Source organism: Corvus moneduloides, chromosome 2, assembly GCF_009650955.1.
Source record: "Corvus moneduloides isolate bCorMon1 chromosome 2, bCorMon1.pri, whole genome shotgun sequence".
Taxonomy (NCBI): Eukaryota; Metazoa; Chordata; class Aves; order Passeriformes; family Corvidae; genus Corvus; species Corvus moneduloides.
In genome coordinates, this window is record NC_045477.1 from 29,967,550 (window position 1) to 29,992,181 (window position 24,632).

A 24,632-nucleotide genomic window follows, 5' to 3' on the forward strand; every position below is an offset into this window, starting at 1 on the left:
TCACCACTGCAAATTCTTGTTCTTGAATGCTTACCACAATAGCTGGATGCAGTGAAGACATATCCCACCAGGAATAATTGTTGATCATGTGGTGGCTGGATGACACACTCTCAAGTTTCTTATTTCCATTTATATTCCACAAAAGCTTCAAAAGATAATTGACATTTGCGTTTCTTATGATCCAGGGTGGGCCATGGTTTTCTAAAATGTGTCCCTGTGGGTGCACTGTGCCTCAGTGCTATCAGGCCCTGGAGGAATGTTGTGTGCAGCTGCTTTTGAAAAATCAGTCATGTGTTTAGCTACATGAGGAGGAATTTTTTCTTAGCATTGCTAAAAGAGCAATATCTCACTGGATTTTGGTGACATTTTTCACTCCTTAAATGCTGGTAAGTTTTTGAAAATCTCCCTCAAAATAAGATCTGCTGTTTCTGAACATTCTACCTCCAACATCTGCTGTGACACCTTCTGTAACAGACTTTTGGAAACAAAGATCTGTTCAGCCAGCCTTAACATGATTTGTACTACAAACAAGTACACCTATGGCAATTTTTAAAAATCTCTAAACAAAGGTTGGGAAAAAATCAGGATCTAAAGGTATGAACAGAAATGACATAAGCAGTATTCATAGGATGGGTCATTCACACCAATAAGAATTTACTTCATATTCCTAATGGTTTTCTTCCCATAGAATTATTTCTTATTATTAATAATTTGGCAGCTTCTACGAGCCTGATGGCAAAGCAGGATTCAGTGTTATTAGGCATCAAACAGAATAAAAGACTGTTACTGTCCCAAATACACTGTCAATTAGACAATATTTATAAAAGCAAGATCAGAGCATAAAAAGATTTTAATTTTCACATACACCTACACTCAGAACACAGCAGAAGTAGTATTTGGAAGATAAAAGAAAATCTGATAGTAGTGTTGTATAAATGTATGAATTGTCTAAACATGCCTCAGCATTTTATTGCCTGATACAGCATGACTTTTTGTTCGTATCAGATTGAAGTTCGATGGTTTTCTCTTTCACTTTATCTTCATGTTCTTTTAAAATCCTGGGGGAAAGAAAGAATACTTGTGACAAAAGAAGTCAATAAAACCCATAAGAGATCAAACAAAAAAACATTTTCCCAAGAGTATAAAATTATCCAGAGATTTAACAGAATAGGACAGAATTTTTTGAACTAACAAACAAACAAAAAAGTGCAATTATGGCCCCATCACACAACTGCCTTGGTTCATTTATTTAGAAAAATTTAGTTAGTGCTGATTGTTAATATTTATTGCATATTACAGAGACTCAAAACAGTGACTTTCATATCTTACTTTTAAGGCTGGAACAAATCTAAAACAAATCTGGCTGCCTAGACACTTATCAATTACCATAACTTCCACAAAATTTCACTAATTTCAGTGACAATATTAGACATTTGCCAACTCATTACCAGTGTCCTCACCTCTCTAAGTAGTTCAGAGGGGCCATATTTTCCTGTATTTTTACCTCTAGCCTTTATATAACTTCAAAAATCCACTTCTTCCTGTCTCCCAGCCCCGAGGCAGACAGCAGAATTTGAGCTGTAATGAGCAGAGGGAAGAAAGAAGCATATCCACTGTCCTGCTGCAAGGAGTCAGCAGCATCCATTTTCAAGTATATTTCTCCAAACCTTCAGGAAATTCTTGCAAGAACTATCACAACAGCCAAGGCCCTCAGCTTTCCTAGCAACAATTCAGATGTTTCTGGATCTACACAGAGCTCTACTAACTTAAGTCTTTATGAACCTGAGCAACTTCTCAGTCAGAGAAACAGGGTCAGGCTATGGAGCAGTTTAAAAGCAACAAATATTTCACCACCCTGAGTTCCTATAAAACTAATTTAACAAAGAGAATTCACAATGTCATCAGTGACAGGGCAGTGAGACGTAAAAAACTCACTGATTGTATTTTCTTCTTACCTAGCTAAGTGAAGCACAGACTTTTCCACATTGTACCCAGAATATGCACTGCATTCATAGAAAATTAAATTGTAATCCTACAATCAAACAGAAAGACCATTTCAATTACTTTTGCACAGTATCTCGCCACAGATATTCTGAAATATGAAAATAAAGAAGGAGAAATAGATCATCATAGAATCTTAATTCTAGAGCTAACAGTAAAGAGTAACAAATGAAGTCCAAGTGTGCCTCACAAACAACAACTATATGCTTCTCTTAGTGGATACTTGTTCTGTAGAGTGGCTTTTGATCTGAGAGCTCAAATGCAAAGATGTCTCATAAGGTCCTGAAGTCTTGTGAACTTTCCTTGTGATGATCAGGCAATTCCCACATCACTGAGTGCTGGACAAAGAAAGTGAAAAGAATTCCAGTAACACTTCTTTCATCTTCTTGTATTCATGAAATTTTTCTGCACCTTCTTCCAAAGTCAGCCTGCATCTTCAGTTTTGTACCCCCCTGGGAGCTTTGTAATTAAGAACAGTGGGTAAATGATCAAGTCTTGGGAGAGATTCTCAGCACTTCAGCTGAAGTCTTATCACCATAAATGCAAATGCAAGAGATCATCTGCACAAGAGCCTGGCCTGGCAGTTCTGATGGCATAGAAGTTTGAAAGGGAATGACCGATAATCCTCCAAAATAAACATCTGTCTATTTTCACAACCTACTACACTGGAGGTCACCTACATTGCCTCTGTGGTATTAACTGCATGTCCTTTTACCCATCCAGATTTCAAATTTCTATTCACTTTCTACTTTTCTATGTGTCTTATTGCTATTTATAGCAGTAACTTAAAATTCAAGTAAGTCAGTACCTTAAGAAATTACAATCTCGTCCGCATATTTTCATTTGCTTATTATTAACTGTTATTACTGCACTTACACTTATTTAACCACTCTTCAGAAGACACTCATAATTCAGTTTTCAAAACTTTCCATTAAGACGACCAGGTATTTCAGTTTTGGTTTGGTTTGGTTTTTTTCCCCTATATACCATGCTTCCAGAATTGCACAACTTTTGGAAATTCCTGTCATCTTCATGAAATTTCAGAGACAAAAAGTGGAGAAAATAATTCCATAAATACAGTAGTTTATTTTAACACCTCAAAAAAAGTGCTTCAGAGTTATCCAGTGTCAGTTTTGAATATGTTGTCAATGGTTATAATTTTTGTTCTAATGAAAAACAGGATTGAAAAACTTGCAATAATTTCTGGATGACCAGATAAGCACAGAAGAGCAGAGAAGGAAGAAATCAGGCAATGTTCGTGTTGAATAAATATTTTATAGATTGTTTTTTAACACACAACATTCACAATGATGCCACCCTATGATTCTCTTGCTTTTCTTAGAAAAGTTTTAAGATAAAATTTGACTGGGTCAAATTTCTTGCTAGCTATGCAAACAGAAGCTTGAAATAAAAATTACACTCTCTTTTTCTGCTCAGATGATCAGAACTCTAATAGAAACCCTACTGTGGTCAGTTTATAGGTATTCTGTCTGTCAAGCTGAGAGTGATACTTCTCCAACATATTCCCCACATACAACAGAATGACACTAGAGGAGAACTCTCAGTGATAACATTTATGCTGGCATGAATCCAAATGGATTTTTCAACAAATTGCTTGGGTGGAAAGATAAAAATTTAAAGTTGATAGTAAGTGCTTAATTCTCTCAGTCTGGCAAAAAGGTTCTTATCTGAAAGGGGAGACAGTCTGCAAATACAAAGTGCCATTTCTTTGATTCAAAGAAGAAACTTTAATTGATAGCATACATAAGGAGCACAAAGTAGGAGCAGGCAGGACACATATAATTATTAAGCTAGGAAATGCCATCCATCTCCACCCAGGAATTAGCTATTGAACCTTGGAGACCACTGACAATTACTTCATTTTAAAAACTTACCTACAAATCAGCAGACATCTAAAGAATAGGGAGGAAAATGAATTATTACCAGAGAGAGCTGGGCAATTTCTGTCCTGTAAAGCAGCATCACTCTGAGAATAGCTCCCTCATTAGCGGTATTTGTGTAAGAATGGCACTGACAGGTTGGCAAAGGAGACACTGTATGAATACACAGAAACAGTCCTCATTCCATGAAGCACATACACTCTGCAAAGCCAAGGCAGGCAAGGCATTATTATCTTACTTTATAGTTGAGAAACAGCGATAGAGAAGGATTTATTGACCCATTTAAGATCACTCAGGAAGTATGCGCAGGGCCAAAATAAAATCATGCTAGGTATGAGCACGCCTGAGCAGCACCTTTATCATAAGGCATTTTATTTAAATAATTGGCAGTGGTTACACTTATCCACTCAAATAGAACATTGGCTGTTCCTGACACTCACAATATGATCTGAATACTCTCCCTTGTGCTCACATGCACTCTCGATCACTGGATCAAGCTAAGATAAAGAGAAATTTGTTATATGGAGTTTTCCTTCTGGATCCTCTGCTAAAAAAAGTAATCCAGAATCCCTGTGCTCATTCCATTCCCCCTTTCACGGGGTATAACAAACACAGTGGAACTACCAGTCTTCTCAAACGACAACAACTCCCTTCAGGCTGCCATTATTCCTTTTAAAAATTAACTGTGCTGCCTGCCTTGCAAAGAAGTTACGTGACAAATGCATTATAATGGAAGCCCCTGGATTTCTGACCAAATTTGTAGTACAGTACAATACTTGCAAGATGTGGGACTGAAACAAAGCAAGACTTAATACAGCTGGCCTGAAATGCCCTCTGAAAGTACATGTTCCTTTCTGACTGTAGAAAAAGCTGGGTAAAACCAATCCCATCCTGTGAGACACTGAAACAGTCCTTAAAACTGTTGGACTTCAGGGCCAGCAGGCTCAACTGATTCTTTGTCTGCACAAGAAGAGCTTGTTTTCACCAAATATGGCTATACAAATTAGTGTCAGCTCAGCATCTAGCCCTGTGTATTTGGGATCATTAGTGAGTAATTCATGGGATTATTCACAAAATAACTCACTCAATTGCATACACTAACAGAGACAGTGGTATGGAATTACATGGCCATTTAGCAAGAATTAATATTTCATTAAAATTCATGGTTATTATTAGCTCAGCAAGCAAATTATTATAATTTAACTATATCTATGCTGCTTTTCAACTAATCCATTGCCATTAATCATTCCTTCTCTTAACTACCTCAGGCAGCACATTCAAACATTCAAATGAGTCATTCAGATCCATTCATTTGATTATAACCATCTTATTTGACAACTTTTTGTTTTACTTATGCAAAACATTTTATTTTCTTGCATGACATGTTAGAATTAATAGCCTGGTGGGCTGTGAGCTCTATATACTAGAATGATTCATCTTTTTTTTGCTAGTACAACTATTTTAGAGTGAGATGACACGCAAGACACCTACTCTCTGTCCATTTAGCATTTATGTGTCACTTGTTTTTTCACAGAAGGATTCAGTGTTACACCCTGGAGTTCCTCCTAGCTTCCAGGGTCTCAAAGTTATCTGCATTTCCACGCATAGGAGAAAATAAAGCTGATTTCCTAAAGGGAGAACCTTTGGGGGATAAAGTCCAAGGCTGATAATCCTCTCTGATAAAAACCAAATAATGGACACAAACCTGAATAGAGAGGTATGTGAAAAGGCTATGTGAATAATCAAAGTTAGACAGAAAGAGATCTGGCCCTAATTCTTTCAGTTACAGAGAGGTGCCTAGCAGCAACCTTTCCTGGAAGAAAAATTCAGCTGCACTTCAAATTTTGAAAATACCCTTTTTATTACTGGCAGTAAATTCATTTTCAAAGGCAAAACAGGTAAATATGTGAAATCCAGCACACTGTTTAATTTAGGTATATTCCTACCAATTCAGTGAATTTTTCAGCAATATTGTGATGACTTATTCCTAAATAAATGAATATTCTGCAGGCATTCATGTTCAAACTATAAGCAGTGCATAGAGAGATTCAAAAGAAAAATTGATGGGCATGGTATACAGGAATATAAACAAGTATCTGGTATTTGCAGTCCCTTGAATGCTTAAATTATGCCCATGGATCACCAGTGCTCTGGTAGATGCAGACTGTTAACTCTACTTATTTTATCTCCTTGATGGAAAGTTACTAAAAGTAAACATGTTTTCTACTCCTACCACAGGAGTAACAGATGGTCTTCTGTGGTTTTACAGGAGGTAGGAGGGAGAAAAGGTCCCCAAATTATCTCTATGTTAAGAATCCTTCCACAGAGAAAAGGGAGAAAAAAAGAGAGAGAAAAAAAGCAGCAAGGAAGGAAATAGAGAAAAAGAGATAACAAAGAGACAGAGGAGACACAGTGAGAGTGAATTCTTAAGCATTTTTCTTCTCCACTCACTTTTTGGTTTGGTTTAGGGTTCTTTATTTGTTTAGTTTGGTTTTAGGGTGTTCTCTTTATCTAGGCAGTGTTATAAGTACTGTAATTATCAGCACTTACATCACTGAAAGCTGAATTGATGACTGTAATGGGGTTCCTAATCCTTAAAAATACCTGTCTGACTAACATTAATCTGTGTTTCTATGAATTTGGACACATTGGGACTCTGTCTTAAAACCTTGACCTTGTAAGGGGTTCCCTAAGTACATTACCTTCGCAAGATGGTCTCCCATTCCCATCGGGACCTCGCGCTCCTTTTCGTTGTCGGTTTTATTACCCAACAAAAGAACAGGCACATTCTCCCCACTTGCCTCCTGCAGAATAAACAGCAAATATCAACTGAGGCATTGAATTCAAAAGATCACAGACTAAGAGGATAAAAGCTAACAAATGTCACAATATAACAAGACATTTAAGACTTCACACAAACCAGGTACATGCCACTTTGCTTACAAACATCAGGAACTGAAGTTGGATAAAAGATATGAAAAAGACAGAATGCTAAGGTTACACTAACTAGGGATTTTTTTTAATAGCAGCACAGAAGCTCATTAGACTATATTAAAATGGGAGAGAGAAAACCACCATGCTACACAGGCTCAGATATTATGTGTTTATAGCCACTGCTTTTCTAATTACATGGCCAGGAAAAATAATGGCAACACCTGGGTACTATTATGCCAAATGAATTACATGAAATAGTGGAGAAATACACAGAATAGGCCCCCAAAAATACACAGAATAGACAGAAATCAAAATTCATTCTGAAAAGTGTTATAATTATCACAGCGAGTGCTTTCATTAGGTGAACTGAATGCTACAGCAGTAAATGGACTTGGCTGTATGTCCAAATTAGCAACAGTTTGCAGCAAACAAAAATTAGTTAGTAAAGGAGAGTGAACTATTACAGCTTGGAAAAAAGTTTTGACCACAACATTCCATTCTTCTGAATCAAATTCTGCAATGCTCCTCTAGCTTTTACCATACTGAATTAAAACATGCCAATGCTTTATTAAGATCATATAATTAGCAAGGGCCTGTTCTTCCCAAATGCATGCTAATATTACTTCAATAAGGCTACTCATATCTGGAATAACTATGACTGTTTGGAGGCATTTAAATGACTGAGTCCTAATCTGAACTCCCAAAGCCATCTCTTGGCTATTATGGAAAACAGTGTGTTACACTAGAGCATGTGCCAAATAAAATCAGACTAAATGATCTTCACATATCAATTTGTCCCTTACTCTTCCAGTGAGCAAACAGGAAGTCACACTTTGTTCTTGCTACAAGTCAGCTCTTTGTGGCAGCTGCCTCAGTTTTATTTTTACTCTTTGTTCTGGCCACAAGCAAATTCCATTGCTTACACTCATAATATGTTTTAATTTTTAATTAAGTGATGTCACTCAGTGGCATGGGCTATGATTTTCTTTTCAAGTGGTTGAAGGATGATCCCCAGGACACTGAACTGTCTTTCACGAGGCAGTTTCATAGCACTGATGTAGATTACATAGTTCTAAGTTTACAACTTATGCTCACAATATAGTCTATTTTCCACGAGCTACACACTTGGTTATCGAACTGCTAATGATCATCAGTGATCACCAGATCACCATCACTGAACCAAAACACCTCTCAGTGCTAGCAGTGATCAGTGGGGGTCATCAGCTCCTTTCATGAGAAATCACAGAACTCCATGCTGTGATTTTCCCACCACTCATTGAAGTCCTTAAAACCCTGGAACTACAATTTTTTTTCATAGAAATAGAGATCAAAACCAACTTCACCTTCAACAGTGCAGATCAAACTCACTAGAAAAAATATAATTGTGACAACACAAGAAACATGCTGCTCTCTCTTTTACCCTGCTCACAGCCCTTGTTCAGAAGAAGGTAGAGAATGACACAAGGGCTTAGATTTAAAGTTATGTCAAGTTACCTCAATGCTTATCAGCCACTGCTTGACAGCTGTGAATGTGTCTTTTGCTGTTATGTCATACATCACAATGACACCATCAGCTTTTCTGAAAAACTGCTTGGTAATGCTTCGGTACCTACAAGTAAGAATGTGGTTACAGCTCTCTTCAACAGAAGCAACAATCTGACAAGTTAAAATTTATAGTAATTCCTCCATGCAAAGGTAAATAAATTATTTGGGGGAAAAAAAAAAAAAGGGAAAGAAAAAACCCAAATGAAAAACAAATAAAAGTAATTTTTTAAAAGGAAGTGTTTGGAAAAGTTCCCCCTGCCTTCTTTAATTGATTCTGGGTTAGACTGGATAATTAGTTGCATATCTCACCTTCTCCCACCTCTTTCATTTTAAGCTTGGAGCAGAAATTTCTCCCTCACTAAGTGCTCTTCTAAAGCTAGCTAGGTTTTTGGAGACCTTTTTTCCAAGGTTCCTGTAGAAAACGTAGATTGTCATTATCATCCTTGCTTTTAGTAATAGAAAATTACACAACAGGTGAGGAGATGGGGAAGGAAATTACCACTGAATGCCTACAAAAATCTGGTGCTCTACTACAATGCTATTGTTTTGGTAAAAGAAATAAACACCTTTTTTTATCTATTAAGGCATTTTCTTCTATAGAAATAATTCTAGGTGCATTTTAAAATCAGTCTTGCTCCTAAGGAAATAGTGTGGTACTAAACTTCGCAGAGTTTAATTAAGTCTTTTTTACAGACTGTCACTTTTTCAGTGGACTTAGCAGCAAATCAGCACATTAGTGCTGCAAGGGAATGAGCTAAACTGGGAATCCACTGGCTCTATTAGGAATCCTCCTATATTTGTTCCTCTCCAGGAAGCAGGATTAGGTCCATGCTTAGTAATCTTCAAACAGATGATTCAAGGAAGTGAAACTTTAAAACGCGTACAGGCTTTGACGGGCATGGTGTTCAGTTTCATCATACTGTCTGTATTTCAAGCAATGAGTTTTGTCACTTTCATCCCTCCAGTTCCCTCCTCCATCCCAGTGGATGGGGCAGTGAGGGAGCAGCTACACAGCTTGGCTGACTACCAGGGTTGAACCACAAGAGAACCTTTCTCACCGTTCCTGGCCAGCGGTGTCCCAGAGCTGCAGCGCTACCTGGGTGTGATCTACTGCGACAGTTCTCACGTTGTAATCCACACCTGCAACAGAAATGCAACGAAAGTTGTCTCTTTACAGGCTGTTTGATCTTTGAAAACTGGATCCAGAAAATAGCAAAACTTCCAGAAAAGTAAAAAGATAGGCACTACATTAAAAATTATGCCCATAGTCTCCAGCCATCAGAGGACAAGAGCTTTTATTTGCTTGGAAGTTCTCCAACAATAAAATATTGAATGGTAATAGAATAGTTCAATTTTGTAAAATATGCAAGATAAGTCACTTTCCAAATCACAGAACATGAGTCAATGGTCCATTTGACAGTCCACAGCAGTCCAAGCCATTTAGCCTGGAATTCACTGTATAACATCAGCTGCATGAAATGTGTTAGTTTAGTCTGAGCTAACCACATAGGTGCCTTCTACAGTTAGTGGAGAAACACAAGGCATGGCACAGGGAACAGTGGAACCTAAGATAAATGCTGAAGATAGATGGACTAAACATGTGGAGAACCTCTTCCCCTATTTATAACATAGAAGATGAGCTCACTTCACTTAGGTTAGTCGAGATAAAAATTCATTTATTTAAACTTTTAAATTAATTGTCTCCCGACTCCTCTAACCTGTGAAGATGTAAGTATTTTCTGGATATTTATAACAATAATTAGAGTCTTAAATGTAGAGATGTCTCTACATCCTCCTAATAACAACCTGCATTTTTTTGTATCACACTGAAGTGCATCATAAAATCACACAATCATTGAATAATTCAGGTTAGAAGGGATCTCAGTAGGTCAGCAACAATATCTTTGGGGCCATTTTCCACAACAATGGGATTTTTGCCAGTGGCATCAATGGAGCAGCATCCATGCCTGCATTCCTTCAATAGGAGATTAAAAAATCTGGATGGAGGCTATATCCATTGCTTACACCTCAAGGGAAGAAATTTGAACTATTCTGTACAAATTCATTGAGAACACTCCTCTCCATATTATTCACTTGACTTTTCCACGGTCTGTACCTTGTCAGCCATAGCCCGTACGTGTGAAATTCATTGACGTGAACACTAAATCAAAGCTATGACAAATGCTGTTTTCTTTGCAAGAACCATGGATGACCACCCAAAAGATGAAAAAGTTCAGAGGTTATTTTCCTCTGGAAAATTGCACACACCATGTAAGACCTCAGAGTGTAGAGAAGTGTATCGGCCAATTACAGGACAACATGGACAGGAGACAGCATTTAGGTCTATAGAATATATATGAATAGGCAACTACATAGAGGTGTCTAAACTCCCATTCCATTAAATGAAGATACAAGAAATGAAAAACTAGGGCATTACTAAGCTCACCTTGAAGTAGGTAAGTTTTATTTCATATATGCTGCAGAATAAGTAAGGTCTAAATATAGGCTAAGCATAAAGAATCTGGTCATTTAACCCAGCTGCACTGCAATAACCTATGCTTCAGTTTTTGTGCCTTGATTTTGTGTCTGAGTTCTGAAAGCTTGGTCTACAACTTCAGGCAAGGTAAGAATAAAGTAGGCTTCGAAAACTTTGGCTTTGAAAACACTGGTCTGACATATTTTTTTGGTGATTAGTAGAATGCAAAATCTTCAAATAGGTGATTCAGACATTCTACGCTCTCTTTAAAACAAAATCAAATTACTTAGAGGGAAAGAGACAAGGTATGAAGGTGGAATGCTTAGTGAAGTGCAATCCAGAGGACAGGATATCTGTTTCAGAACTGCGAGACCTACAAGGAAGTTCTAGCTCCACAGAAATCAGTAGGATTTTTCTGATTTATTTCAGTGCTGCCAGGATTTCAATACAGAATCTACTCTGAAACCTCTCCATCAATTATGTGCTTCCCAGTTTAGGAGAACTCACTTTGCATGTCCTAATTTTACTACATCTGTATGCTTCTGTTTTATAATACAGGGCCTGATCTCAGTAGAAACTGTTAAGTACTGTCAGAAAAAAAAAAAAATAGTTATATTGTTTCTTAAACTTACCTACAGTAGCAGCTGTGCCTGGGAAAAAACGATCTTCACAAAATCTTCTTAAGAATGAAGTCTTTCCAACACTCGAATTGCCAACAAAAATGATCTTGAATAAACGCTCTGGGACAGAGTTTATTCTCTCCTCCTTTAAGTAAGAGCAAAAATTAGCCTCCAACTGTTCTATAAATCCTGTTGCCTCTCCAGTTTAAGGCTGATATGGGGAAAACAATAGATTTTATCCTATCATTTTCTTCCTTACTCATGAAGCAATATTCTGTTTCTTAAAATAACTCAGCATTTCAGATGTTTGCCATGCATCATTCCAGATTATCTGAAGTGCAGTGACTTGCACTGAGCTCTGGAATTATACCGAATATGAACCTTTACATGAAACTGCCAAAATAAAACAGTTTATGTTCACGGCCACAAATCAAAATTTATAAAGCTTCACACAGCTCTGCTCAGTAGATTCATCCTATACCAATGCCACAGAGGAAGCAGCACATCTCCATCTAAATAACAGAAGCAAAGTCATAATTTTTTGGCTTATGCCACCAGATTCTTCTCTTTGCTACTACCATAGAGCCAAGAACTTCCACCCAATTACCACATTTCTACATCTGTTTAACATTACAGGCAGAAGCATGGAGGAAAGACACAGACAAAGAATTAGACCAGTTAATCAGGCTGTAAACATTCAGCTATGTTTCTGTCATTTCACTTTTTAAGCAGAAGGAACAACAATTTGTTCTGCTTATCCAGGTCCTGTTTACTGCAGGCTAAGCTAAGTGGATGCTGGAGAGAATATTTATATCCTCTGTCAAGTAGGTCATCATTCTTTTGTACGTAGATCAGGAGTTGCTTAGGGAAGCACTCTGTAGCACCAGCTGGTTTGCAGCCCTAGCTGGTCTCTTCTATTTTGCGCAAAGGTGAAGGGAGATAGAAAGTTTGTTGTAATGCTGCAGAAGGGTAGCAAGATCATGGATGGTCCTGACATTAGTTTGTTGAGATGTGGGTTGCAAGGAGGGAAAGGAGGGAAAGAGAGATGAGGGAGGGAAAGGCCCTCTGCCAGTCATTTGATGTGCAGAATCCATGAAACTGCTGCCTTCATGAAGACATCAGAACCAAATTTACTGCCCGACAGTCCTTTGAATGAGACATTGAAGTCTACACTTGGAAGTCTTTTCTACAAATATACAGAAGTCCTAGAGAAAGAAGAAGAAATAGAGAGCTGCTCTTGATGGGGAAAAAACCCAAACAACAAAGCCTCGAGCGCCTGTCTTCCTGTGAAAAAGAAAATTCACTGCTGTAAATTTTGAGGACAAAAATACATGTCTCTTTCATGAGCTGGGCTTATAGCCCATCACAGTTACAGAGAGGTTTCTTATTCTCCTTTTCTATTAAAATCCCAAACCCCACGGCAACTATAGGCTACTAGTAGTACCCATACATTTAAACAAAGCACATTCTCAGTCCTGCTGAAAACCGTTCCCAGCTTATTAGTCTGTGTGCTCTGGGAAATAAAACAAGCTAACATACAATCATCAGCATGGCAGTATTATCACAGTGCTTCTGAGAACCATAGCTAAATATAAGGACTACATGACCTGAAATACTTTGTCCCTGGTGGTCAAACACACTCCAGTAGCACTAAGACTCAAAGACCCCAGAGGTCTTCAGCTCAACTTCTAACACAATAAGAAGCTGTTTGTCACTGAGATGTATCAAGTCCACTTATGGAAATAACCTTAAAAATCAAAGTTGATTATAAATCTGCATGTGAACACTCTGCTAAGGGATAAGCTACTCCATAGTCTGCTTCAACAAAGTGCTGATGGGAAAATGGAATAGCAGTAGGATGTAAATTTATTTTAGTTTACAATGCAGTCTGAAAAAGTCTTCCCTAGATGTGTCTTTTGAGTGGTCTTTATATAAACAGTAGCCAGGTAAAGTAACACATCTAGCTTTTGTACAATTTAACACAAATGTGGGAGATTACAGGTATAAACATAGTGGTTCATATTCCATATTGAAAGATCAGAGGAGAGGGGAAGTGAATCTCATTGAGAAGTTTTGGACAGAAAATCTTGCTTTAATTTCCATTATGGTTCCTTCAGGGGCTTTCCGAATGATATTTCTGGTAATGTTAACTGCACCTTCATCTTCATAGCCACTCAGAAAAATGCTCTACCTAATTATCAACTCCCAGATAAAACAGTTGCTTGGCCTCATGCACTGCTGCCACCATTGGTTCTACTCACTTGTAAGATGCAGTAGGTCATACAGGATTAGCAGCTGAACTACTGTGAATATATGGTTATTAGGAAAGCTGAATGCCAGCAGCTAGGAGCCTGAGTTCCATACAGCAAGCAATAAGATCATGGAATGCAGTAATACAAAGCCTTGGCAGACTAGTTATAACAAGAAACAAGGTCTAGTTCCTACCCAGCTGAGAGGATGTGCTTTCAAGGGGCATGCCTGCTGAAACAGAGCAAGCAGGACAGGTTTGTCCTAGCTGGATAGGATGAGTTACCTGGCTTTTGTCATCCTAAAGTCCAGTGATGCCATGCTTTGAAAATGTGATACAAAGTAAGTCATACAGCAAGCAAAAAGCATGCATTGAATTAAATAATTTCAAAATATGAAGCTCTGTTCTGTACCCTCGACATTTTATTAAAAGGTACCACTTAGAAATTATTATGTAACCATGGCATAATTCTATCATAATTTTTAAGATATGCCTGCTTCTTCTAAAAGAACCATATAATTATGACCAAGCAAACCAATTTTTCCTATACTTTAATCTTTTTAATATGTGCTTCAAGAATCTAAAAATGAGTAATACTTAACAATTATTCTAAAATTAGAAAACAAGCACAGCCAGCTCTGAAGCAATAGCAGTGCAAAAAGAACTTTAGACTCCACAGAAATGTACCTTCCAGCATATTGTTTTAAGGATTATTACTGAATGGTGAATTCATTGCTAACATGCTTATACAAGCTAGAGCTGAAAAAAAATAGGATTTCAATTTGCTAAATAAAAGTAACTCCAAAAATAATTAAAAAGTAATGATATTCCTCTCATTGTTTCTCAGATAATGTAACAGCTACCAAAGCTGACTCAAAAGAATCAGAATATGGGAAATATCACTTCGTGGCAAAAAAAACCCCAACCGACAACCAATTTTTTAAAAAAAGGACTTGCTTCTTTTTTAAGACAATTTCTACCTTCCAGTGGATCTTCCTGTATCATCTGTTACAAGGCTTAACTTCGCTTTCCCTAAACAGTCCTTCAAATGTAAGTCTATGCACACATTGTCTGCAGTTACCACTCCTTTAGGTTGAGTTTGCCTTCTTCACACCTTCAGCACTTGTCTGCAGTACATTTTCATTCCCCACTTCATGCAATGGCTTAATTTGTCATGTTTCAACTTAGAAAACGAAATAATTTTAGATTCTAGGAATAACACATTAACCTTTGACACCACTTCATGGCATCCAAAGTCCTTCAGAATAGAACAGAATAGCCTGACCACTTCAGGAATGACCAAAAGTTAAAGCACATTATGAAGGGCATTATCAAAAAGCCTCTTAAACATTGACAGACTTGTGGCATGGACCACCTCCCTAGGAAGCCTCACCACCCTCTCAGTAAAGAAATGCTTCCTAATGTCAAGTCTGAACCTCCTCTGAGGCAGCTTTGAACTATTCCCACACATACCGTCACTGGATCCCAGGGAGAAGGGATCAGCACCTCCTTCTCCCCCTCCCCTCCTCAGGAAGCTGCAGAGGAGCAAGGGAGTTGTCCCTCAGCCTGTTTTTCCAAACAGGACAAACCCAGAGCCCTCAGCCACTCCTCAGAGGACACACTTTCCAGCCTTTCCATCAGCTTTGTTTCCCTGCTCTGGATGCATTCAAGTACCTTCACATTCTCCTTAAATCACAGGGCCCAGAATTTTACACTCAAGGTGAGGTCTCCTTTGTCCTCTTACATTTGGCAGTGTTTCCTTCCCTACAGGCTGCTCTCTAGAAGATGATGACGAGTGTTCCATTGAGTGCTCTCTGGTTTCGTTATTCATTTCTGTCTCAGAAGTATTTTCGTCTTCTCCAGTCCATCTGCTCAGCTGCTTATCAACCAGCCTGTCAAGAAGCTGGGGTAGGTGATCTTCTTCAATTGATATTATTCTCTGGAGATGTGATGTTTTAGGCATTCCTCCAGTGACTCCGCTATCAGGCTCTTCAGAGAGAACTCCATTCAGTCCAGCAGAATTCCTTCTCTTTGAGTTACTGAAAATATCATCTTCTTCAAATGAATGGCTAAGCAGAGAAAAAAGAAGGTACATCACAAAAATATAATGGACCTGCTATTTTATTCTGAATTTAACCTGAAGAACTGAATTTAATCTCCAGTGTTTTTGACTAGTCACAGCAGGCAGAGTCATTCCAATGTCGGCTGAAAAGTCAGCTCATCATACCATGTGTATATATATAGCATGCTTGAGAATTATAAGCATCATGGGGAAAGCCAGTAACTTACAGGAGAAACCTGAACCAGAATGGAAAACATTAGACTAACCTCAATTCTAACCTCATAGAAGAGATAAAGTCAATTTCTCTACTGTGATTTTTCTCCTTTCCCACCTCCCACTCCCATTCTGGAGGAATAAAAGAGCCCCCCAACCCAGATCCTTTCTGTGTGCAATCTAATTCTCTCTTTAGTAGATAGGAAGGACATGGGTTTGTTTGATATGGATAAAAAAGTCCAAGTGGAGATTCAACATTGTACCACATTAACGTAGGGCCATGGGCAAGTTTTTGTGTCTCCCAGCGTATACTCATCCACAGTAAGGAAATTCTCTTGCCTTTGCAGACAGTACACTTGTTTCATGTGAAAATTTGGCTCTTCATTTTCAAATTTCTTAATGAGCACAGTAATCTTATAGTGACAGACACTTTAGAAATACACTCTTTGAAAAGTTCAAAAGTATCAGAAAAGAAGCATTCCACATCTTCTTTCTATAAGCCTCATTATACTCAAACAGAGAACACATGAAAAAAAGTTCTTACCTGTTAGGCAGCATCTTGCCCTCTATGTATTTCCCAATGATAGACCCTGATCTTTGCTTCCAGCTGGCTTTTGGAACAGTTGTTTTGCATTTCTGCAGAAATACAGAATACTTCTTACTGATTTACTTCTGCTGTCCATTATGGTTAACTACCCTCATGCCTAATACTTAAATAATGCAATGCAAATGAAAGAAAAAAATGTAGGAAAAATCCTAGAGGTATAAATGCTTCAGGATTCCCATTGTTAAACAATCAGAACAGGGAACTCCAGATACTGCAAAAATGAATCTGCTTTGTCAATAAAACAGCACAATGTCATGGAAAAAAAGTAAATGGATATACATATTTTTACAGCAGCTTTTTGTAGGACTAAGCAAATATAAACTAAGTGGCCTTAGTCTCCTTACACCAGGGTACTTCTAGAACATCTTATAGGTCCATTCTTTGCTGCTGCTTAAAAAGTTAATAGGATCTGCTTTTACCCCAGTCTGAAGAGGTATTCAGGGACTGATTTGGGTACTCAGTTATTGTACTGTTGTATAAACGTTTCAGGATAAATTACCTATGCTTGACTGAGTGAATTAATGCAATTTAATTGTTCGATTTTTAGGTTATTTAATCCTTTCATGATTGCATCCTTAGTTTCTTCTAAAATGCATTCATGTCTCCTCAGATAGCTCCCACTTTATAATTCTAAACATGCAGCTCTTAAAATTGTTCAGCAAATTAACAAAATCTTATTTTCAAGTGAGAGAAGAAAAGACAGTACAAATTAAGACCAGGGCAAGATTTAAGTGTCACAAAAGTCCATCTCCTGCACAGCCTTCTGTTCCCCTTCCTTTGAAGCTGTTCTCCTATGTGTCTGCTCAACACTGGATTTGAAAATAATGGTTGGTTACCTGTAAAAATATGTCACGTTCATCCTTGAGATGTTTGTTCCTTTCTCTGCAAAGAGAACACAAACAAAAGAAACACTGAAGCCAAGTATTTAGAACTGCTGAGTTTTCTACCCCACACTAACAAAGAGACTGGACAGTTGGCAGCGTAAAACTTTCATCATCCTTTATTTATATTCTCACCTCAGCCAGTTCCATATCTGGGCTATTGATTCTCCAGCAGGGCTATGCTGATTAAAGCCAGATGGAATCTGGATTTCTTTCTGTATTTCATCTAAACAAATGCCTTAACACATAGAAATTAGTTGTGGTCAATATGCCTTCACCTACTATAAATTAGAATGTTTAATGATTTTCACACTAAATATGATCTCTTAATGTGGAGAGGGTGCAATGAACACCATCTCTTGTTCATCTGGTGACAGCTGTGAAGGCCAGTTATGTCCCTCTGAGGGCTACAGATGTAGCTGCCATGAAAAAGTCAGCCTAGGAAAACATCCATCTTCCATCCTTTGTGCAGAAATAATGAAATTGTCAAGAAACACAAACTCCAGGCAATCAGCAAGCTCTGATCAGATCTGACAACAAACCTGCTTAGTACATCATCTATTGTCTCCATCTGTTGCTGGCCTGGCCACAGGAGAGACTGAGCAGCCAGGTTGAACAGAAACAAACTCTGTTGTCAGATGTTTCTATCTACGCCCCCAAAACTTGCAGCAGGCAAGATCCCAGAGTGGCCTATGGAAAACACACACTGCAAAGTAAGAGCCTTTCCTCAAGCCTGCAGAATTTTAGGTAATTTTAAAAGGAGGCCTCCTGAAGGATATGCAGTCGGTGAAGGCCTATGGGCAGGTGAAACCTACAGCCCATGCTGACTGACCACTGAGCTAACAAAACCCAGTACTGCTGAACATTACAAAGAGGACTACAGTTGTCTGAACACAGCTCCAAACTTCGAAGTCTATCTAATAAAGGAGTGTTATTTAAAATAAATACATTTTGGTATCATTTCACAAATATTTTGGGGAAAGAATCTTCATTTTGGCTCAACTCCCAGCACTTGAGAAGCAACAGAGCCTTTCAGCAAGCTCCTGCAGCCAGGCTTCTACTGCAGAACCAGCTTAGAACTGTTCACTGCTCTTCTATTTTACATTTGACTTTCGGAAAGGACATTGTCCTACAACACTGAATTGTCAAAATGAAGTGTATTTTTCAGGTGTGCTGCCTTCTACTCTATGCAAGAACAGAGCATACAAAAGTCTTTTGTAATCATTTTTACTATTTTTTTGTCATTATCCTGTGGCAGGTTGACCTTGACTGGCTGCCAGATGCACACCCAGCCACTTTCTCACTCTCCTTTCTCAACACAACAAGGGAAGATAGTAACATGGAAAAGCTTGTGGGCCAAGATAAAGACAAGATTACTTACCAACTACCCATTACAGACAAAACAGATTCAATTGTAGGATTATGAGAAACAGAGACAAAACTAAAATCACCTTCTCCACAATCCCCTTTCTTCTCAGGCTCAATTTCACTCCTACACCCTCAGCTCTTCTACCTCCTTACCAATCCTGAGTGGCACAAGGGGGTGGGGAATAGTGGGGTTTGTGGTCAGTCCATAACAGCTTCTCTCTGTGGCTTCTTCCTCCTCACACTGTTTTCTTGCTCCGGTGTGGGTTCCCTCACACAGGTTACAGTCCTTCACAAACTCCAGCACAGATCCTTTCCATGGGGCACAGTCCTTCAGGAATGGAGTGCTCCAGCATGGGTTGCCCATGGGCCGCAGCTCCTGCTGGAAAACCTGCCCCTGCATGGGCTCCTCTCCGTGGACCAAGCTCCTGCCAGGAGCCTGCTCTTGTGTGGACTCTGCACAGACTACAAGAGACTCTGCTCCAGCGGTGCCTGGAGCACCTTCTACCCCTCCTTCTTCACTGATCTTGGTGTCTGAAGGGCTTTCTCACACGTTTTTTCTCACTCCTCTCTCACAACTGCTGTGCTGTTTTCCACCCTTTCTTACTGGGGCTTTCCCAGAAGCACATCATGGCTGTGGGGCTCCACTGTGCCCTGTGCTGTGTCCACTGCCACAGGGCAGCCCTGGCTTCTCTCTGGCACAGAGGCTGCCCTGGTGGCACTCCACTGTCAACACCTGGACACCTACACTCACTACATCTCCCAACATAATTTCATCCTTTAATGGACCTCTTTAGAATTGTATAAGAAGTTCTTGAATGGAAGATCTACATTACCTTAAAAAATCCAGCTGCTTCAAAAGTCCTGACTTCTCTCTCTGTAAGGTTTCTGTCACCCGGTACACCTCCCTGCAATAAAAAAAAAATAAAAGAAAATTGTTCTAACCATGGTAAGAACACTGCTAAAATGCTTCCCCCTAGGGGTATCTACATTTGAGACCTCAGCTTCTTCAAACCTGTAGATTCTATTCTGCAGGAATAGAAGAAGTTTATTCAGTTTATTCAGTATAAGGCCCACAGTAGCATGGCAGTATGAGTTAGCAGAGGAAGGAGTAGAGGTTCTTTTTTATAAAAATACAGCTTTTTAATTTCTTCATCCAGAGAGCTTAATATATGTTGATACTGGCACTTTGAGCATTCAGAAAAGATACACTGCTGAAACACTTCTCACTCATGGCCACTAAAAAACAGGTGACATTTTATCCAAAATTAGAGCTTATCTTGCTGCTGGGAACCATATGTCAGGCTCACACATGTCTACAATCCCTACAATTTCTTTCCAATTCATGACACTTATGAAGCCATTTTAACACCATTTACTTTGATTTAACACAATTTGGTGTTCGGCCTTAAATGATTTTTTTTTGCCTTTCAGTGAAGCCTCAAGTTCTTCCTGTGCACTGTCTGAACATTATACCTGCTTCAACAGCTCAGGTCCTACCAGACTGACACAGATGTTTAAAGCAACACTGCAGGTGCAGTTGAGTAGGGCTGAGCTCTAATTCCATAAACCACTATTGAATCCAAAGTGCTTTGTAAATGCAGTAGTATTATTCAGCAGTCTGACCACTGGACAGATTTCCTCTGTAGCTTTTAAATCAGATCATTCCAGTCTTTGCTCTGGATCTGAAAAGAGAGGCCTCAAAGAGGAAACAAACCACCTTGAGGAGGAATATTTCTACCGTCTACTTCCAAAACACACATCAAACATGAAAACCTAAAAATTCTAGTCACAGTGGCCATTCTTTAACACTAATTTATCAACAAAGTTCATTATTCATACCCTCAAGAAAAATTAAACAAGTAATAACGAAGTAGAGCTTGGCACAAAGCTTAAGAGAAAAAGAATGTGACATTTGAACTAATGTTCTGCTCTATCCTGAAATACGTCAAACAACAACAGTTCTGAATTATGTAGTTCATAGCTGCAATGGCTAGGTACATCTGTCATTCATGTGCTATCCATTGGCAAGGAGAGGGTTTTACAGATCCCTGAGCATTTCTTTTAAAATGGACTTCAATGAACATTTCTGCCAATTACAGCTCCAGGGTAATGATTCTTCTGCTTTATGCAGAAGGCTGGAGCAAGACAGGTAGCTTGATCTGTCAGAGGTAATTTTTATCCCTCAAAATATGAACCGTAAATATTTCTTTTTGAATTTTTTTTTTTTTTGTAATTCAGAGTCAGAATCTGAAATCCACAACATTTGAACTGGAAACCCCAAAATTATGGTTCTGAATTGCCATAAGGCCTTGTGGGAATAGTGATAAGCTTATCTTGCTGGCCTTACTAGGCTTACTTTTGATGAAGAAAAAAAGAAGATCCTAGGCATCTCACAGTCAAGAGTGCATTCTGAGAAGCAAGTTTCAGATAGACTCAGCTTTGAGGAAGATGGAGCATCATGTGCCACAACTGTAAGGCATTTCCATAAGGAATTCCATTGGTATTTCAAAACTAAGACATGACATGGATTTTTAATTCCAAATACCCTCAACAAATGGCAGCAGGGAGAACACTGACAATTTGAACACGCAGCAAAAGATTCCACAGAAGCCAGATATGCTACAGAAAACATGCTGAATTACCTGAGGGAAAGCAGCTAGAACTGCACTTGGCTTTGCAGATGGTTTCTGCTTATGACACGAGCTTAAATCACAGCACTGAATACCCTGGGGAGGCTCACAGGCACGCTAAGCAAGTGCCCCACAACTGCTGCACCTGGAGACTTACATTTCCTTCTCCTCGCTGAGCCTTGACGCCTCCTCCTGAAGCACCTGTAGCTGTTGTTGAGCCAGGCTTAGTTCATGGGATGTTCTCTCCAGGTCTCTCAGCAGCTCCTGGTTAGTCAGCTTCAGCTTGGTGTTCTCTACTTTGGTTTCTTCTTTGCCACTGAGGAGTTCTGTACACTGATGCTCTAACTGGGGTGGAAGAAAAGAGAACAGAAAGCATTAAAACTAACTGAGGCATCTTGGTTTTGAGGCTTTCAGTTTGGGTCTTAGAGGTTAGCTGAGTAGGGAGCTATTTCTATCAAAGCCAAAAAATTATTAAAACACATAGGGTGCTCTTCCACTGTTCTTTGTACAGATATAATTATGTTACACAAAAACAAAGCCATACTACCCTATGACTGAATTTTATCCAGTTCAAAAACACACCAGTACAAACCATAAAAAAGGTGCTACTGAGCAGATTAGCAGCATTAAGTTGATATTCACAACTGCTATTTTAGACTATTTTCCACAAAGATCAGGCCTACACAGAGTGATTCAGAGTTCTACCTAAAAACAGTTAGATTTAAATCTGATAGCTGATAAACCTTTCCATCCCCAGTAATATGAACAAGCAGTAACCTTTTTGCCACCTCAGACAGACCTGCCAAGAAGTGTGAATTAGAGCCTTTTTATCCAGTTTTATATTCACTCTCCAAAGTACATCAAAGGAAAGATACACTTTCCCTGTGAAACAGGTAACAGCAGATGTTAGTGGTTTCTGGTACATAAAGAAGTTCTATCTGCTTCTCCCTGGCCAACTGAGCAAATTTAAACAGAGCAAAACTTCACATTAGGAAAGGCATTGATGACCTTAAAATATAAAAGCTTTATTTTTTACTTCTTTTTTTCTGTATTCATTTTAAGGGATGTAAAACATCCTAGGAGAATTATAGTTATACCATTTCAATCTTCTGGATCTGAGACATAATGTTAGAACTCTCATTTTGCCCATCAGAACAAGCAGAGCTCACCCAACCAAAACCTGTCTTCACCCAGCTCTTCCAGTCAGTTCCTATCCTAGAACACTGCTATTGTTCTAGTCTTGGTTTTGAACAAGGCCCAGGTTAAAAACAAAAGCAGAAAATACTTTCTAGCCAGGATTGTGAGAAGTCAGGAACAAGTGTGGAGTGGGAGCACTTAATCTCAGCAGCAGCAGCAGCAGCTTAGTGTCTTTGCTGAACTGCAGCCTCAGCAGGCTCACATTTCACATGGAACACTGGCTGGGCATCAGATTACTGCTGAACAAGGTTGGTTTATGTGGATAGATTACATCAGTTCCTGCATATTGCTTCCACTCCTTGACAGAATGAAGTTCTCCATTCTAAGTAAAAGACCAGATGCTTCAGGTACTGAAGACAAGACTTATCCAGAGGAGTGGCTTTGGGAGAAGCAAAAAGTGACCACTCAAAGATGAACTTTCAAAAATCTTAGGAGCAACAAACTGCATACAGAAATCCCACTTACAGAATAGTATGGCCATCTGAAAGCTTACACAGAGACTGTTCAGGAAATGTAACTGCAACAGTAGCCAACACCAGCTCCCAGAATCATCTATACTGATGTTAGAAGTACTTGCTATAAATCCTGGAGCTCACTCTTGTCAGAAAAACTGTAACATAACATCTAAATCCCAGAACATAACGAGAGAAGAAAGGGTTGTTTCCCAGCAATTCAGATCTCCCTTCTTCTGCTGTACCCATACAATCCTTTCAGAAATGCCAAACACCACCTTTAAAGCATTCATTTAAAAAACTCCCAATACACAGAAATAGCTCATTAGGTGAATGCTCAGCTGGTATTAGAATGGCATAGATCCTATAGCTTCTGGCTGCTTATTGGAGCTGAATATTGGCTCCTATGCTCATCTGGTAGATGGAAACTGATGGGAAAAAGACTCATGACCCATAGACATGTTTAAAAAAATCTAAGTAGCAGAGAGATTTAAACCATTACCACAGGTCAAGCACAGACACAGTAACTGATGGTACATATTCTTTTTTTTTGACAAAAATGAGAGGAAACCAAGTTTAAGTTAAGTAAATAACTGGGATTATTCAATGCAAATGAGCTGTTACTGAGAACCACACACATTGAGCACTCTCCATGCAACCCCTTGTTCTTAGCTCAGCATGCTTTCTGTAGTTCTTATCATTTTTTTTTCCCTATTTATTTCAGTTGCACATGAAAGATGAAATATTTACACAGTGCCATGAGGCAGTTATAAGCACTTGAGTACTACTGATCCATGTTCTTATGCATCTCATTCCCAATCCCAAGATCATGTTCTTCAGTGGCTGTCATCAGTACAGAACGCAGCGTTTTATGTGAGAAGTCCAGTAACTCCCCCGCATTTCACCTGGTCCACACCTACTTTCTTCCCCTCACATAAGAGTCTGTGCCCTAGAAGTTATGCTGGATATCCTCTGTCCCCAGTGCCTCCTCCTGAGACATTCCATCTCACATCCCTTGAGGAACAAGGGAAAACCTCGTGCATTATCTAATGCAGAGCATTATACAGAGCAAGCTGACAATTCGGGATCATGGCAGCCAGCAAAAGGGCCTAAACAATGGAATCTTGGCCAGTCAACATGGAATCAGACCCACATTTCAGTCATGCCAGCCAGACAACCCTCATAAGGAAGAATCCCTCTGGCTGTGTCAGCAAAACAACGCTGAGCTCATCTGGTTTAAAAGCTCCCTTTCACATTTTTGTTAATAATTTCCAACACAGAAATAATAACATTGTACTTTATATTTTCAAAAAAGACTTATTAATGAAGTTTGGAAAAAAGCATTTGTGTGCCTTTCAAGAGGTTCTCTCATACAATCAAGCATAGAAGTTGTAATTAATTCAAGCTACCTTACTGTCTGCAAGAAGAGATTTAATTATTAAAGTATATTTCCATACCAGAGGAGGAGGCAAAAGTGAAAGAGATCTCTGGGTAAGG

The 24,632-nt window shown here is 38.9% G+C and overlaps 1 protein-coding gene across 4 annotated transcripts in view; it reads right to left on the bottom strand.

The window, feature by feature from the left end:
• Positions 1 to 832: 832 nt before the first annotated feature.
• Positions 833 to 24,632, bottom strand: part of CRACR2A (calcium release activated channel regulator 2A) — a 52,590-nt gene continuing 28,790 nt past the window's right edge. For 3 of the 4 annotated variants that reach the window (XM_032098862.1, XM_032098864.1, XM_032098866.1), the window contains 11 exons: positions 21,644 to 21,831; positions 19,690 to 19,761; positions 17,444 to 17,489; positions 16,545 to 16,636; positions 15,470 to 15,794; positions 11,490 to 11,622; positions 9,440 to 9,521; positions 8,331 to 8,445; positions 6,605 to 6,706; positions 1,956 to 2,032; positions 833 to 1,058 (listed from right to left, as the gene is read on the bottom strand). In XM_032098862.1, the coding sequence (XP_031954753.1) occupies positions 968 to 1,058; positions 1,956 to 2,032; positions 6,605 to 6,706; positions 8,331 to 8,445; positions 9,440 to 9,521; positions 11,490 to 11,622; positions 15,470 to 15,794; positions 16,545 to 16,636; positions 17,444 to 17,489; positions 19,690 to 19,761; positions 21,644 to 21,831 (1,323 nt within the window). In that variant the 3' untranslated portion in view covers positions 833 to 967. Of the gene's footprint in view, positions 1,059 to 1,503; positions 1,579 to 1,955; positions 2,033 to 6,604; positions 6,707 to 8,330; positions 8,446 to 9,439; positions 9,522 to 11,489; positions 11,623 to 15,469; positions 15,795 to 16,544; positions 16,637 to 17,443; positions 17,490 to 19,689; positions 19,762 to 21,643; positions 21,832 to 24,632 lie in introns of those variants that run through there. The other variant, XM_032098865.1, reaches the window with a different exon arrangement.